At 38.2% G+C, this 18,259-nt stretch overlaps 1 protein-coding gene across 1 annotated transcript in view; it reads left to right on the top strand.

Moving 5' to 3' along the window:
• LVRN (laeverin) overlaps window positions 1–18,259 on the top strand; it is a 65,050-nt gene that overhangs the window by 20,835 nt on the left and 25,956 nt on the right. The window contains exons 2-10 of the mRNA XM_032156610.2: window positions 6–148; window positions 1,289–1,428; window positions 4,531–4,657; window positions 8,808–8,962; window positions 10,417–10,530; window positions 16,457–16,597; window positions 17,128–17,193; window positions 17,288–17,353; window positions 17,762–17,934. Coding sequence (XP_032012501.1) covers window positions 6–148; window positions 1,289–1,428; window positions 4,531–4,657; window positions 8,808–8,962; window positions 10,417–10,530; window positions 16,457–16,597; window positions 17,128–17,193; window positions 17,288–17,353; window positions 17,762–17,934 — 1,125 coding nt within the window. The remainder of the gene's footprint in view (window positions 1–5; window positions 149–1,288; window positions 1,429–4,530; window positions 4,658–8,807; window positions 8,963–10,416; window positions 10,531–16,456; window positions 16,598–17,127; window positions 17,194–17,287; window positions 17,354–17,761; window positions 17,935–18,259) is intronic.

Below are 18,259 nucleotides of genomic sequence, written 5' to 3'. Positions count from 1 at the left end.
TTCAGGGCCCTGTTAGCATCCCAGCTGGAGCCAACGTTCGCCAGATATGTTTTCCCTTGTTTTGATGAGCCAGCTCTGAAGGCAACTTTTAATATTACAATGATTCATCATCCAAGTTATGTGGCCCTTTCCAACATGCCAAAGCTAGGTAAGTAATGCTTTCTGTCTGTATCTAGCTGTCTATCTCTATAAGCTTTGTAATCACATTTACACCAGTAGCTTTTCTAGGCAGTGTATTATGGTGTATTATAATTACAGTCTACTATAGTTAGGTAGAGCAGTCACCTGGGGTATGTGTCAGCATCAACATCTTGGAGATGGTAAATCCTGACTCCTTTTGTATTAGAAGCTGGGGATATTATACTCTTCTTATATATAGGCAGTCTGCCTGCCCATTAGTTTGGGCTTCAACTGTTGATCATTAGTGATAACAAGCTGGTGGGCTTAGTCTAAATCTGATGCACAGCTGTGTTTCATTTGGCTCATGTGCCTTTTTTTCTTTTGATTAAATCAGTTTCCAATTTAAAAATATCCAGAGATTTTACATAAAAATTTAAATGTGAAAACTTAGAAGTTCTAACAACACTGGACCTACAGCTCTTATATGGCAGTGATCAGTTACATTTGAGAAGAGGCTTTAAGTCTCAGGACCTTAGTTGAAAAGGGAATTTAGCCTCCACAATTGTCATCTAAAGGTAGGTTCCCAGGTCAACAAGTCTTGCTGTCTCCAGCAGGAGGTTGGCTGCCTCCTGCAGCCTCTTCTCAGATGATCCTCACCACTCCCTATTAGCATACACCAACCCATTTCACATCAAGTGCCTGGCCTTTGTAGGCATTTGAGTTTGTGATTTCAGCTTTAAAGGCCCCAGGTTGCTTCCACTAAAGTCTTAGTTGAAACCTGAGAGTAGTAGAATTGCACCTTATTGACCTACCACGGGGCCTGGGCAGCTCTAGGTTAAGTGTTGTGGGAAATGGGCTGGACTAGAAAACAATAGAATTAGGTGGGAGAGAAAGGAGGCAGATTGGGGGCTAAGCTTATAGTGCTCGTGGATTTGGTCCTCAATCAAGCCCATATTATTCAAAATGCTGATTCAGGCCCAAGATGCTGTTCTGAGATTTTCCTAATGTAGTTTTGGATAGCTTAGGAGTAGGTGGAGAAATCTGAACTGCTAGACTATGAGGAATAGCTGGAAAAGAGTAGCTGGGTGACAATTGACTTGACAAATTATTTCAAAGACATGTTATTGCTTAGATTTGCTGTGATTTGAACTAAAATAAAATTCTCTAGGTCAGTCTGAAAAAGAAGATGTGAATGGAAGCAAATGGACTGTTACAACCTTTTCCACTACGCCCCACATGCCAACTTACTTAGTTGCATTTGTTATATGTGACTATGACCATGTCAACAGAATGGAAAGGGGCAAGGAGGTGAGTGAGGAAGATTCTGTAGGTAAGGGAGAGTGTACTGGCTGCAGATCATTCATCTATTCTTTCTGCATTCAGTGGTTATGCCTGAATATCCCCAAATCTCTTCCTAGTTCTCTCTCCCAAGCCCTGTAAAAGTTCTTAGTGTGGCTTTGCAGAATGGGACATAACATTTCCTACTGCCATTCTTTGGATAGGTTTTCATGGAAAGAGTCCATATTAAGCCCACTCCTCAAGGCAAGGTCTGTGCCCCCTCTTCCCAGTGTGTTTCTGCTTTTGCAGAAGACAGGAGAGAATGGGGAGCACTGCTGCACTGGCACCTTGATGTTTGAGTTTAGTATGTGATGTGTACTTAGCCCGCGGTTAATGGTGTCTTGAAGCTTGGGTGATACTCAAAACAGTTAGCAAGCAGCATGGCCAGGCATCAACGAGTCAAAACAGACACCAGCCAGGGACAACTGCTATGGCTGAAATGGTGCATGCAGGTTAAAATATTATCCCTATTGTTCTGTGAAAGGGCCATATAAACAAATCGACCCCCAAATGCAGAAGGAGCTGAGAAACTGAGGAAGGAGGCAGACAAATCAATTTGTTGGTTTGGAATGTTTTATTAGTGGAACTTAAAGACAGAAGCATGGTCTTGGGTGGCTCCAAGACAAGCAGATCTTTGCTCTGTAACTCTCCAGACCCAGGGCTTATATCTTGGGGGAAAGCATGCATGCTCTGGAAGGAATGTGTAGTTGGCCACATCACAGCCTATGATTTCCAGAACAACAAGGGTGGTTTTGAAGGAAACTTACAATGAATAGATGTTTCTACAAAATGAGTTAACACATTAACTAGACATTTAGAGGCACTCTCAGACTCAAGGTTAGTCAGAAGTTACATAGTAGATTAGCATTTAAAATAAAGTCACTCTTGTCCCCATACCTATCCAGAAGCTGAACTGCCATGTTCTTCAGTTCTGGAGCATGCAACACTTTTTCTGAGTTGTGTAAAGTCAGCACTCTGTCCTGAAATAGCTGGTTTTCACCCAATTACCCCCTTTATAATAATCCTTTAGGAAAATATGGAGGTTATACTGGCAGTGCTTTATACACTCGTTCACTCCCTATCACAGCAGACCTTAGGCCCAGTTCTTTCTAGACATGTAGACTTCATCAAACTGAGAAAAATCAGGCCCTATAGCTCGCTAACATACTCTCCTGGGCCCGAGATCTTCCAGGCTTGCACCACTGACATGTGGAGAAAAGGAAGCTGTGGGTGAGCCAAGCCTCTCATCAGGGGAGAATCACTCAAAGCTACTCCTCCTTCACAACTCCTAACCTAGTGATGAATTAATAATATTGTGTTGGCTGAGCGATTCTCAAAGCTCCTCCTAACTTAATGAATTAATAATACTGTGTTAGATGCAAATGACAGCTTGTTATCTTCCTGAGCTATTGGCTTCAGTCTGATTTTCCTATTGAATAATTACTAGTAGATCCTTGTCATCTACAAATATAACACTGGCCAAGTTAAATGTGCATGGCTTATATTGTTAAATCTGCTCAGGCATGATTTGTAAGCACGTGCTTTGAGCTTGGTAAGGAGGAATGGGCCCCATGGCTCCCATAGGTAATGACAGACCGAAGGTGATTCCTCAGCATCCATTATCTCAAGTGCCTTGTTGTGGTCAGTGCATCTGCACAGTCAACAATTCTTGTAGAGGGATGATATCGATTTATCTGTGAAAGATCACCCTGAAAAGGATGCCAGCTGCCAAAGAAGCAACAAGGAAATGGAGCATACCTAAGAAAGTCATATTCTTAGCCAGCACACTGAAGTTTGGCATGAGTCTATCAGTGGAATGTGAACATTTGGCTACAGCTCAGCTTTACAAAGTTAATGAGTCCATTATATACTCTGCAGAAGAACAAAAATGTACACTTGGAATAGAGTCCAGCCCATTTACAAATTTCTTATTAAGTAACAGATAAAGATTTCGTGAAATGGAAAGTGTGGTTAATGTGCGGCATGAGAATAAACATGAGAAACATGTAAGTAGTTCAGAATTTACAGAATTCTAGAAATACTTTTAAGCAGAAATAAAAGCAAAGTAAGACGAATATGTTCTTGGAGGGCACAAATCTGTAAATACTGTGATTCTTCCATTTCCTTAGCATTTTCTCCAATGTTTTGCAGAGCATTCTTTCTTAAATTAACTGCATTCACAACAGGACAAATATTTTAATTATCTAACTTGGTAACTTTCATTCCAAGATCTTTAAGTTTTATGCATGTTCTTTAACATTAATGCTGGCAATTCTATTAAAAATTGCTTACCTTTTTTTTTTTAGAATTTACAATACTTTCAATTTACAGTAATAATTAACGTTAAAACAATAGGATATTACTCACCAAAATCACACAAATAAGCTCCAATTACCCAAACAATAGTGTGGTCACACAAAACGGACAAAACATGGCAGAGGTTTCCTTTTACTTGCTAAAGTGGAAGTGTCATTTGGCAATAGAAAAACAAGAGAATTATAATTTACTTGCTTTGACAGTTTTAAAATTATGAGACATTTGATGAACTTTTTTAAATTAGGAGAATTAACCTTATTTCAAATTTTGAAAGTAAAGTAGAACTATTAATGTTCTAACTGCCAAACCATTTTAAATTTGCATGATTTAAATATGCTTGATATGTACCATACTATATAACCCCCACTCACCATGCAATTCTGTTTTGGATCATTAGTAATATACCCTGAAATGGGAAGCAAGGGCCCAAAGTGCACAAAATGCCTATAGAATCTACACTTACTGTAGGGGTAGATGGTGGTACGACCCATTCCAAGGGTTGTTTTATGATTCCAAATTGTACTTGCTATTGTCAAAGATTGAAATAACACACTTTCGGGGGAATCACTGTTCATAACTTAGCGAACAGCCTTCAGGGGTTTTCTCAGGACATGTAAGCGTGCAGGCATTTTATTATGTAGCTTCTTCTGAAAAGGTAAGACTTTGGTTCAGCAGCAGGGAATTGGAGCAAGCCGACTACCTCTTTCCAAAATCACTACTCGTTTTCCTAATCACTGCTTAACTGCTTTGATTTAGATACGCATCTGGGCCCGGAAAGATGCCATTGCAAATGGAAGTGCAGACTTTGCTTTGAACATCACAGGTCCCATCTTCTCTTTTCTGGAGGATTTGTTTAATATCAGTTACTCTCTTCCAAAAACAGGTGAGGTAATCTTTTCCTTTCAGTGCATTTGGTTTCCTGTTATTTGGGCCCTTGGTTGAGGCCTCAAGATACACAGACAAACCCTAAGGATCCACCGTCACCATTTAGCTGCTGTTTTGGAGTTAGCCTCCTGACCTATGTCTTATACCTTCTGAAACACACAGAGGCCCGCCTGCTCTTTCTCTGTACAGAGCCATGTGCTCAGCAGCTGCTGAAGAGCTCTCAGACTTTTTAGGTCTCTCCTGGCTACTCAATGGCAGCCTCCCATCCTCTAGACCCTACTTTCTATTTTGTGTTCAGGCCTTTTCTCTCATTCTGCAAGTCTGCAGTGCTGTGTCTGAATCACTTTAGCTAGTGGGCTTTCAGAAGTTACTTCAGTTCCCTTTAGTAAGTTTTTTTTTTGTTTTTAATATCCATTAGCTGTGAATCACTGAATTAGGACTTAGTGGTCCCAACTGTGAATTTTCATTATATGAAATTGGAATCATATGTGAATATAATATGATCCTTAAGGAAATACGTATTTAACCTTTCACAGATCTGTGTGGTATGTTCTTAAAATTGTATGAGCCACTCAGCTCAGAAAGTTGTTCAATGTTTTTTCTCTAAATTGAAAGTATCATGTAAATGTATTTTGTTCTTCTGACATATTAGTTGAAGACTTGGAAAAAGTATGCTCTGCCTATACTGGCAGATAGTGGAAGAAGGTGGGGAGTAAATATTTGGGAGCTTGAGCCTTCTGAACCCCAAGAAGCCAGGGTCTCTGCAGCTTGAGCATTCTGGCTAAGGAGGAATGGGGAACGAAGGGATGCAAACCAGCCTCGGCCCATTCAGGAATCCTGGAGGTAACACCTATCATTCAGGGAGTTGGAGGCAGCAGGAGCTCAGGCATGGAGACCAAGCTCCTGGCGTTTCTGGGGCTGGAGGCTCTCAAGACGCCGCTTGTCTTGGCAAGAAAAGTTCTATTTGTATTTATTTAGATGAGAAGTCCAGAGTCATCCTTGACACCCTGTCCCCTTGAAGCACACCCTCGATTTAATTAGTCACCTTATCATCCCCTACATCCATCCATCCACTCACTTCTTACTGTCCCCCTAGTTCTCCCTAGTTTTCATCATCATCACCACAACTGTACTCTCAAAGCTTCTCCACATTCCCTCCAAGCCATCCTTCATATGAAGCCAGAAGGATCTTTCCAGAGAAAATCTGATCACGTTACTGTTCTCTTTAAAACCTCTGTGTGACCTCCCATTTCCCTGAGGGTTAAGTCCGAAGTCAATACCATGTCTTTATAAAGGTGCTTCTCTTACCAACCTCTCAGGGCTTTTGGCAGTTCCTGAGTGGGAAGGATGCTCTAGCACTGTCTCTGCTCCACTCCTATGCGTTCACCTTCCTCCGGTCTCCTCCAGGCTCTTACACATGCAGTTTGCACATCCTGAAATGGCTTCTATCCACTGGTTAATTCAATTCTGTTTCTCAGCTCAGTGCCTCCTCATCCAGGAAGCCTTCCCTGACTTCTTTTCTCACACTTCCACAGCATCCTGCATATTCCTCCATCTGAACTCTTGACCAATTGTATTTTAATTATCTTCCTCATTAGAGCTTGGAGTTAGGATCTGAAGGGTCTTTTTCTTTGTGCCTCTAGAACCTATGGCAGTCAGGTGGTCAACAGTAAACTTTTTGGGGAATGGAGGAAATAAATATATGTGATTAGTTCAGTAATTCCATTTAAATTCTGACCAGATTATTAACTCCTGGACATCAGGGATACATTTGATACTTTCTTTGTAACCTTCATATCATCTCAACTGATGTTACCCTATGAGCGCCCATAGGAGGTACTCAATCAAAACCTTATTTTTATTGATAGGTGATTAAAATAAAGAATTCCTCTATTATTGGGTTTTTAGGAGAAAGATAACTAATGTTTCTTAATTGCTTTAACTCTTTGCTGAGTCACAAACAACAAAACAAAACAAAACAAATGCCTCCCCTACCAGCATTTCCCATATATGCCATACCCTTACCCTCAGTGAGTTGGGTAAAAAACGACTTGGTTTATTTCTCCTGTGTTGTTCTTTTAGACTATTTTCTTGTAGCTTGCTCAATGAATTCTAAACTTTAGAATCTAAGATTATATGAACTGTGTTCATGTATCCCTTATATAGAACAGTATTTTTACTCATGTTGCTATCATTTTAATTCACTTTCGAGTCAAAAGTTGGACTGAATGTCAAAATATTATAGTGACTGGTAGAGCTAGGTGTTTGGGTTATTATTGTGCCAGTTGACACTTTCCCTGTAGGCTATATGCCAGATTTCCTATGCCTATACCAATATTAATTATTGGACTCCTATGTATTTTAAAGATATATCATTTTAATTTTTGATAGTTAATGATGAACATTTTAAATAAGATTTTTGGCTGTTTGAAGTATTTCTTTGGTGCATTGTTCACGTTGGCTTTTTCTCTATTTTGTCAGAGTTCTTTAAATACTGAAAAGGTGTCTAATTGTTTGTGGTATATACTTTAACTATTTTTCCCTAGATTATTCTTTGCCTTTCAAATTTGTTTATAGTGTGTTTTGGTGAACTATTTATTTTTATTTATTCATTTTTTGAGACAGCATCTCACTCTATCACCCAGTCTGGAGTGCAGTGGTGCAATCCCTGCTCACTGACACCTCCGCCTCCTAAGTTCAAGTGATTCTCCTGCCTCGGCCTCCCCAGTAGCTGGGATTACAGGTGCGCACCACCACGCCCAGCTAATTTTTCTATTTTTAGTAGAGACAGGGTTTCACCATGTTGGCCAGGCTGGTCTTGAACTCCTGATCTCAAGTGATCCGTCCGCCTAGCCCTCCCAAAGTGCTGAGATTATGCGCATGAGCCACCATGCCTGGCTAAAGTATTTAATATAAATAGACTATTTTTAGAGCAGTTTTACGTTTACAGGAAGGTTGTGCAAAAAATACAGAGAGTTCCCACATATTCTCTCTTTCCTTCCTTCTCCTTCCTTTCTCCTTTTGTCAACATCTTGCATTAGTGTGGTACACTTGTTACAATATTGAAACATTATTATTAACTAACCTCCCTAGTTTATCTTAGGGTTCAGTTTTTGCATTGTACAGCAATATGGGTTTTGGCAACTGTATAATGACCAGTATTGACAATCACAGTATCCAGAATAGTTTCACTGCCATAAAAATCCCCTGTGCTCCATGTATTTATCCTCCTCTACTTCCCCCGAATCCCTGACGACCACCAATGTTTTTATTATCTTTATAGTTTTGCCTGTTCCAGAATGTCATATAGTTGGAATTGCATAGTATGTAGCTTTCCCAGACCAGCTTCTTTCACTTAGCAACACGCACTTAAAATTTCCCATAACTTTTCCCAGCATGATACATCATTTCTCATCACTGAATAATACTCTGTCGTATTGATGTACTGCAGTTTGTTTATCTATTAGCCTATTTAAAGGCATCTTGGTTGCTACCAACTTTTAGCAATTATGAATAAAGCTTCTATAAACATTTGTGTGCAGGTTTTTGGGTGGGCATAAGATTTCTGGTCATTTGGGTTAATTCCAAGGAATGTAATTGTCAGATCTTATGGTCAACCTATAGTGACTGTACCATTTTGCATCCCCACGAGCAATGAATGAGAGTTCCTGTTGCTCCACATCCTCATCTGCATTTGGTGTTGCCATTGTTTTGGATTTTAGCCATTCTAGTAGGTGTGTGGTAGTATCTCATTGTTTTGATTTAAAATTCTCTAATGACAATTGATGTTGAGCATCTTTTCATATGTGTATTTGCCATTTATATATCTTCTTTAGTGAGGTGTACGTTCAGATCTTTTGCCCATTTTGTAGTTGGGTTGTTTGTTTCCTTACTGCTGAGTTATAAGCATTCTTTGTATATTTGAATACAAGTCCTTTATCAAGAATATTTTATTTTAGCATAGTCAAAATAATTTATTTGCTGGCTTTTGTCTTTGGCATTAGTCTTTAAAAAGCTTTCTCTCCCTTCAGGTTACAAATATACCCTTGTATTTTTTGGTAATTTTATGATTTCATTTTGAGATATTTAAAAAATCTCATTTTTTGGAAAAGATTATTTTATTTTTTCCTCCATTTAAATCCACTTAGATATAATTGCCTTGCCTAGTTTTGACAACCATGCAATGGAAAACTGGGGACTAATGATATTTGATGAATCAGGATTGTTGTTGGAACCAAAAGATCAACTGACAGAAAAAAAGACTCTGATCTCCTACGTTGTCTCCCACGAGATTGGACACCAGGCATGTGGTAAAATGTTCTTTTTATTTCACGTGAAGTTATTCTCCAGGTGCGCTACCAAAATAGCATAAAAACCCCAATAAGACCCTGCCATATACCATATTTTAAAAAGAAAAACATCTCAAAGTATGACAGTGAGTAAAAATGGGGAAGACTCAGATTCAGGGTGGATTTGAGCTACTGGTGACAGATCATAGGGAGGAGACTGTACAGTTTGGCTGAGGGCTGGGTATTCACATCCAACCATTAACTTTGCTCCACAAAGTCCTCTTCAGGAAAAGTTAAGCCATGCAGACACAGGAGTATTTTATTTTCATTTCACCTAAAATAAGGGCTATTCAAAAGGATCACTGAAAGATACCCACATTTCAGATTGTTATAAATTTCTAGTTGTTGCTGTTGTTGGAGAGAGGTTAAATGGATACCGGTAATATATTAGCAAGGTGGCAATAATTAACCCTTGAGCTGCATTCCCAATAGTTGTGTAAATGACAATTCATTTAATCAGATCTATTTGCTTTTGCACTGAGATTTTAGAAGTTTAGCTGTTTAATTTGATGAAGATTTTCATATCTGCATTTCAGTGTCTGCTCCATTAATACAAGTCTGTTAAGAAAGAAATAATCTCAACAATGTTATCTTAGTAATGTGGCTCCATAAGAAGTTTTGGAAAAGAGCAGTTTACTAGGATTGATTAATACCCTGGTGCACAGTAAAACACACACATTCACAAGTTTTATTAAGTCACCCGAAGTGTCATTTTTTATTATAGCCTAAGTGACACATTGTTTTGCAATACAGGCTATTAGTAATTATAGCTGATATAAGAATTTGGTTAAATACCAGGGCTTGGGTTTGTTAGTTTGGAAATCATTGTTTTTCTTTCCTAATCCTGTTCATCATCCATTTGACACTGCTTTTTTTTTTTCTGTTCAGTTCAAACAGAAAATAACTACAGCTGAACCATATTGCAGAACATATAATTATTTGAGTGATTTGTACATGGCACAGATCAAATTATTTTCTTAAAATATAAACAACTGCTTAAAGTAAAATCCATTGGCAGCCTACTTAGAGTATAAGGTGCTAGAATTAGTAGGTGGCAAGTCAGCATTCAGGGCTTCTGTTTTATGGAACTAAAAACAACTTTTGGGCCAAGTGGACAGTTTAAGAAATGCTATTCTAACTGACCTTATGTTGAAACATCGCAGTTTGAAAACAAAAATTGCTTTTAATAATTGAACATGGAATATTTCTGAGAAATGCATGACTAATATCTCCTTATGTGAAAACAACAACTTGCTTTTTTGGTGTCCTGTCTTCAAGTTTTGTTATTGATGGCAAATAAATTTTAATTACGTCTTTTGACCTTACATTTACTTAACATGCAATTACAATGAATATAACTTAAAAATTAAATTTAAGAAAGCTCTTTTTTTCTTCTCATTTCCAAAAGTGGTTTGGAAACTTGGTTACCATGAATTGGTGGAACAATATCTGGCTCAACGAGGGTTTTGCATCTTATTTTGAGTTTGAAGTAATTAACTACTTTAATCCTAAACTCCCAAGAGTAAGTATGTTTACTGAGTTTATTTAACATTTTTCCCCTAATTATAAAAGTAATGCATATTCATTCTTGTAAATGTATAAAATACAGGAAAATACAAGAAATAATAAATTACCTATAATACCAAAAATAATTTGTGTTAGCTTTTTGATATTTTTTTTAATTCCAGGCTTTTTATCTATTGTAAATGTTTTTGAAAGTGGGAATTACATAAAGTTTTTTATTGCTTTTTTTACTTCATATTCTACTTCATATTTCTACATACTCATATTTCTACTTCATAATCCTGAGCATTTCTACAAATCATTAGATCTTTTTTAAAAAGATTTTAAATGACTGCCTAAGATTATTTTCACTTATTCCTACTAGATATATTTCTTAGTCCTGCTATATAGACTATATATATATATAGTCTAGGTCTTGCTCTGTCACCCAGGCTGGAGACAGGGTCTCGCTCTGTCACCCAAGCTGGAGTGTGGTGGCGCGATCTTGACTCAATGCAGTCTTGACCTCCTGGGCGCAAGCAGTCCTCCCACCTCAGCCTTCCAAATAGCTGGGACTACAGGCATGTGCCACCCTGCCCAGATAATTTTTGTATCGTTTGTAGAGATGGGATTTCGCCATGTTGCCCAGACTGGTGTCAAACTCCTGGACTCAAGGGATCCACCAGCCTCGGCCTCCCAAAGTGCTGGGATTACAGGCGTGAGCTACCACACCCAACCTAGACTATATTTTAAAGCAACTGTAACAGCAGTGTATGACTTTTATGATAAGTAATATGCTACTTCATATTTAATATTATTGCTGATATTGTTTTGCTAATTTGAGTAAATAATAATATTGAAAAATAAATACATCCATGTGCAGATCTAATTCTTTCAACTGTAGGTTTTACTTCTGATATTTAATTTATTTATAGTAATTATGTAGTGCTTTTAGAATGCCATGATAAAACCAAATTGATTTGATTTAGATATCTAAATGTTTAGACTTCATGTTATCTTTTGATAGAAACCTCACTTCTTTTATAAACCAGAGGTCCTTTCTTGGTTTGCATCTTCTTCCCCTCCTCTTCTGTCTCCCGTAACCTCTCTGGTCCTCAGGATTGTTCCTTCCTGCCTCTCTTTGCTGGTCCCCGTCTCATCTCAGCTGCCATTTGTTCCAAGTCTGGATTACTGACCTCTTTTCTCCTCCCTACCTTCACTCATTCAAAGGATTTATTAATATTGAAATGCTATCTCTACTTGCTGGATCTTCTTTACAGGCTCAATCTATTCATTCTGAAGGAGATTCTAAGTTGATATTCTTTCTCTTATTTTGGAAGTAAGCTTTCCTTCTTTTATGAAAGTTGATAATCGATGGTAGGTAAATGGTACTTGTTTTGGTCGATAGTTTGGCAGGAAAAAAAACGTTGACAAGCCTATCTTAGTGCCACAGAAACCTTTTAAAATATCTCTTTTTATCTGTTTGTGAAATCATAGCCTCTGGCAAGCACTGATGTAGTGCAGGCTTTTAACACCCGAGTTCCATGCCACCTCCCGGCATTTTACAGACATGCTATAAGAGGCCCCCAGCCCAGTCACTCCGCAGCACCTCTCTCTTCCTCCGCAAAGACTATGCACAGGCCCTGCTTGTCCTGGAGGAAAGTTTGGACGTCATTATATAGATCAGGAGACTGAAGTACTGAAAGGTTAAATGACTTGCCCAAGGTCATTTGCCCAACTGGGACAGGCCTGATTTTATAACCAGCTGTCTGGGTCTAGTCTGATGACAAGGATGACGATAACAACAATAATACTGTATTTACCATTCAGTGAGTACTTAGAACTTAAGTGCCAGGCAGTGTGAGCGCTTATACATACATCATCTTACTGAGTCCTCAAACCAACCATATGAGTGCTGTTGTTATTTCTATTTTACACGTGAGGAAACTGAGGTATAGAAGCATTAAGTAAGTTGCTTAAGCTCTCATAGTTATTAAACGTCAGAACTGAGAATCAATTCCAGGTCACGCCAACTGCGAAGCCCATGCTTTTAACCACTGTGCTCTATAGCAAAAACACACCGGAGTGTTCTTATCCTCAAGAAGCTAATCTTGTGTGTGTGTGTGTGTGTGTGTGTGTGTCTTTATCTACATATAGTATGTGTTTATTGTCTTTGCTATCTCCAACAGTGCTTTCCACTTCCTCTATGCCTACAAAATTGTTTGTATGTCTCTTTCATAACTTTTATTCACTCATGGTTAGTGCCATCTCTAACTTCTTTTAAAAGCAGTTGGGTATGTCCTAAATTAACTCTGTGGATAGAGTAAATAAGGGAAGAAATTTAATTCACATAAGACAATGAAATTTACTCTATTTTCTTGAGTAGATAGAATACATCATGAGCATCAATTTCAGTTACCTCTTATAACAACTAAAGTGGTTATTATCAGTATCTTGCAAAACTTGCCAAAAACATATTCCTCATATTTTTGAAGCTAAGATTACAACGTTAGTCTCTTTTTGTAGCTTTTAATTATTTCTTTTTATCGTTAGTTTCTTAACCACTCTTTTCCATATCTCTTAGTTGCTTGTGGAGCTGAGTGAAAGCATCAGATCTTGGCGATTGAGGACATTGCCACGTTCTTTGTTTTTAAAAAGCTTAAGCTCTCCTTTCAATGATTTTTGGAGATCAAGAACTTTAACCTCCTTTTAATCTAGTAATGTGATTGAGATTGAGTAACAGAATCATAGACCTTTATGCAGAAACAGATTTTCAATTTTTTCTATTTCGAGGTCTAATTTCAGCTGATATGAATGGATTATGCTCAAGGGGTCAGAACATTAAGGACGAAGGCTTTCTGGAACTCTGAAGCTCTAGCCCTGACATTGCCACTCACTGACTTTCCTCCACCTTCCTGCTGCCTGATCTAAGAAAGCAGCAGACTTGGTGAAGGGAAAAAGTACATATGGGCACTGCAGCCATCAGATGTTGCTCTGCCTTTACTATGATAGTAAGCTGAGGCAGGCAGATGAACACCTCTGAGCTTTAGTTCCTCATTTGTAAAATGGGTTCATGCAGTCATTCAACAGACGGTACTGGCATCTGCTAGGTACTGTTGAGACAACTACCAGTAACTAGGCACTAGTTTTATGTACTTAAATAGAATTATTTATATTATCTCATTCAATCCTCAGGACAATTCTGAAGGATAATAATAAAAATAATGATAAGTAATCACCACAGTGGTTAACCCTTATTGAGCATGTCCTATTTGCTATCCGTTGTGCTTGGAACATCACGAAAAATAGTTTAGTCCTCATAATAATCCATTGATTATTTTGTTGTTCTTGTTTTACCCATTTCCACATGGCAACTGAGTTTCAGAGAGATAAAGTTGGTGGTCTTTGATGAGTCACATAACTCCTAAAGGGCTGAGGAAGGATTCATACACAGGCACTTTAACTCCAAATCCTGTGTTTTTAATCATCATGATATTCTATACAAATTTATTACAATAAATAATGTTATATTTGTTATATTTCTAAGGATAAGAGTAGATTTTATGCCGTGTGTGGTGGCTCATGCCTGTAATCCCAACACTTTGGGAGGCCAAAGTGGGAGAATCTCTTAAGCTCAGGAGTTTAAGACCAGCGTGAGCAACATAGCGAAATCTCGTCTCTATTAAAATTTTTTTAATTAGCTGGGCATGGTGCTGCACCCTTGTAGTCCCAGCTACTCAGGAGGCTGCAGTGAGAGGATTGCTGGAGCCTAGGAAATTGAAGCTGCAGCGAGCTATAACCACACCAGTGTACTCCAGCCTGGGCAACTGAGTGAGACTGTCTCCAAAAAAAAAAAAGGAAGAAATTTTAATAGGCCTTCTCTTACATATTGCAGCTTGTGGGACAAAGTATTGGTGAATATACAGATTCATATTATCTAATCACTATATGCAGTAGCTATATAGTTTTTTTAAAGCTGACATCATGTTTTCTGTAGTGTTTCCCTCCAATAGAACTGAAACAGGCTACAGAGAGCATCACTTTACGGGAGGCCCAGAGTAGAAAGACCTCTAGGGTGTTGAGGAAGAGGTGTTTGCCTCATTCGTCAGTTACCTTGTATGGTGATAGTGATATCAAGAAGATTACATAAAACCTTATATGAGGCAGGCAGAAGAAAGAGAGACTATCTGTTCTGACAGGGTTAGCGGAGACCCACAAAATGTGGAGAAGCAGTATGTGCAAAAATGTTCATTAAAACTGGTGAAAACAGCAAAAAGCTGAAAGTAACTTAAATGTCTAGCTAATAAAAGGGAAATGATCAAATCAATTATGGGCCATTGACCCGATGGGTTATTATGCAGCTATGTATTTATATATTTTAAGGTTTTTCTTTTGCAAAAGTTTCGTCTGCTCTACTTTGAAAAGAAGAAAATCATCTGTGGTTTGATTACCCTCAGATAATCACTATTAAATTTTGGTTTATTTTCTTTCAATTTATGTTTCTATTTTCTTTATAATGCAGCAGCCATTATAAGGGATAATTGTAAAGATGAGGTAGCAAAATTGTAAAATGCTATAATAAGTAAATGAGCAAGATAAAAAGTTTTTACAACTATGGGAATAAATAGTACATAAGAAAAAAGATGAAAAAGAACGACACTAACATTTTAATGGTGGTGATCTTAGGGTGCGTTATTATGGGTCATTTTATTTTCTGTAGTTTCTACATTGTGCTTATAGGTCACCCGTGAGACACTCTCAAGAAGCCTTGAGTGTTGAGCTAATAAAATCCATGCTTACTGAGTAGGAGCAGACCTATGCAGATGACTCCTCCAAATCCTTGCTACTCAGTGTGATTCTCAAACTAGCAGCATCAGCATCATCAGGTAGTTTATTAGAAATACAAGCTCCAACCCAAACCAACTGAATCAGAGCGTGATTTTGACAAAATCCCCTGGTGATCCTTGTTCATGTTAAAATTTGAGATGTATTGCTCTAAATGATAGGCTTTCTCATTTCCAGAAAAGCAGAGTTTGATAATAGCCTAATCAATGGTATTACTAGCCTAAAAATAATGTGCTAATAGAAAGGGATTGATGAGAACATTGGCAAATGCAAGTGAAACAGGTTTTGAAAATCTGACGCTGTCGAAGGGTGAAAGAGTCAACCTGCAGATCCCAAAGATAGTCAGTAGGGACCTGAGGGTTCCCGTGGATCATGAGGTGTTCACCTGGCTCTCGGGGCTGTGAACGTGTGTCGTTATAACTTCTCCACTGCTCTTTGCTCTAGTTCTGTCATCACAAGACTCTCTGGCTATAAGCTGGTTTTTCTTCTAGCTTTACTTCAGGGAGAAATTGCCCTTATGATGTGTCTGAGAGAGAGCTAGTCTTTCGAAGAGTCCTGTGGTTTTCATTAAAATATAATAAATTGCCTTACTTAATGCATGAGCCATAAATGGTAGTATCCATTTTATGGATTTATTTTCAATTTTCAATTATTACGTCAGCATCTTTGTGAGTTTGTAGATCTGGCATGCTTTTGGTTTGTAAATATTCATGAAAGAGAGACGGATTGATTTTAAGGAGTTATTGATAAAATTACTGATAAAATTTTAGATAATTAAAACCACCTTAAGGAAGGCCCTCTCAGGATGGCCATGGACCTCCCTGTGGGAAATGTAGGTGGCTTTTGGAAACCACGTTAACTTTGTAATTGACTTTTTAAAAACTGAAATGAAAAAGGGTACAAATGGGAAGGAAAGTATCTTATAGTTTTGTTATTCAAGGAATCCTGACTTATTTGGCATATTTCAACTCAAAGACGCTTCTCAATTACTGAATTTTCTCCCTCTTCAATATCAGTTTTTGAAAGTATTTTAGGACCATAGAATTTTGGTTTTCTGTGACACCTCAGGAGTTAATGTGCCTCCATCTTTTCCTTTATAGAATGAGATCTTTTTTTCTAACATTTTACATAATATCCTCAGAGAAGATCACGCCCTGGTGACTAGAGCTGTGGCCATGAAGGTGGAAAATTTCAAAACAAGTGAAATACAGGAACTCTTTGACATATTTACTTACAGCAAGGTAAAAGCAGTTAGAAATTTCCTTTGGTTTTGTACTCTTGTAGAAAGTTGCATAAAATGGATTCTAAGGGTCCTATATCATCATACAACTTAAAACATTTTATGAAAATAACCTTACTTTAATTCAATACATAGGTGTCAGAAAACATGATTAAATTAATCCTTGCCTTGCAAATATCCTTCAAGCCGATATTAATGCTTCGATCCATCAACCATAGACTTTAACAACTTGCTACTTTTAAGGTGAACCCTTCTGCTTGGTGGAAATTTATTCTTGCTATGTAAAGATCTCAATTTTTAAAAATTTTATGTACTCTGTGCTCTTTACATGTAGGACATCTGCTTACCTTTTACCTCTTAATTAGTGACAGCCTACTATTTTGTTAGCGCGTTGCAAAATAATTCAAATATTCAACTAAAATGCAAAATGCCCTCAGGAGCACAGCTCAGAATATTGCTTATAAATATGAAATGTGTCAGTATGTGGATATTGAATTTTGTTCAAATAATGGTCAGCTTCTTTTGTCCTAGGGAGCGTCTATGGCCCGGATGCTTTCTTGTTTCTTGAATGAGCATTTATTTGTCAGTGCACTCAAGGTGAGCTTGCAAAATAGTTGTTACCTGGATGGCAGTAAACATAAATTGCATTGGCATGCTGTTTATTTTAACCTTAACTTTTCTATTTTTACAGTCATATTTGAAGACATTTTCCTACTCAAACGCCGAGCAAGATGATCTATGGAGGCACTTTCAAATGGTAGTTGTCCTACTTTCTGACACATTCTTGCTGAGTTGTTTTGTATGATACAGGAAAAGACTGGGAGGCCATGGGTGAATGGCAGTTCCACAGGAAAACAACTTTGTCTTGTTGTAGAACTCCCTTAGGTCATGGGTAGTGTCTTTAGTCTTCACTATATTCCCAGTGCCCAGAACAGAGCATGGAACATGTTAGATCAATAAATATGTGTTCATATTTATTGATTTAACGAATTAAAGAACCATTCATGTATAAACAGAGTTCTAAATTTGCCCCAGGGGATCACCCACTGCGGGACTACTACATAAGTGAGGAAGAGAATAGCTACCGAGTTTCTTTTTGGAGATTGCTACTTCAAAATGTTTCACTGATAACCTTACCCGCTTTTGTGGTGATTTTTTAAAACAGGCCATAGATGACCAGAGTACAGTTATTTTGCCAGCAACAGTAAAAAACATAATGGACAGTTGGACACACCAGAGTGGTTTTCCAGTGATCACTTTAAATGTGTCTACTGGCATCATGAAACAGGAGCCATTTTATCCTGAAAACATTAAAAATCGGACTCTTCTAACCAGCAAGTAGGTAGCTTTGCTCCTCTTTGTCTTCACCTTCCTTGGGGTTGAGCTCTGACCCAATGGAATCCAGCCTGTGGGTGAAGAAGCCTTACCCTCGCTGGGCATACACACTTCTGGAATGTGACTGTGTACTACGGTGAAGCAGAGCCCTTGTGTGTGGGCAAGGCCAGAGACCCGCAGTTAGGGATTCAAGACACAGTGCCCCTACCCTGGGATTTAGGGTTACATCAGCAACCCAAGCTGTGGGGTATTGTGTGTTCCTCTTCATCCCTCAGACAGAGGTAATGAATTACTTGGGATTCTGAGTGAGAGGCAATAAGATAGAGCC

Source organism: Hylobates moloch, unplaced genomic scaffold, assembly GCF_009828535.3.
Source record: "Hylobates moloch isolate HMO894 unplaced genomic scaffold, HMol_V3 SCAFFOLD_6, whole genome shotgun sequence".
NCBI classification, from domain to species: domain Eukaryota; kingdom Metazoa; phylum Chordata; class Mammalia; order Primates; family Hylobatidae; genus Hylobates; species Hylobates moloch.
This window is presented reverse-complemented; position numbering and strand designations above follow the sequence as displayed.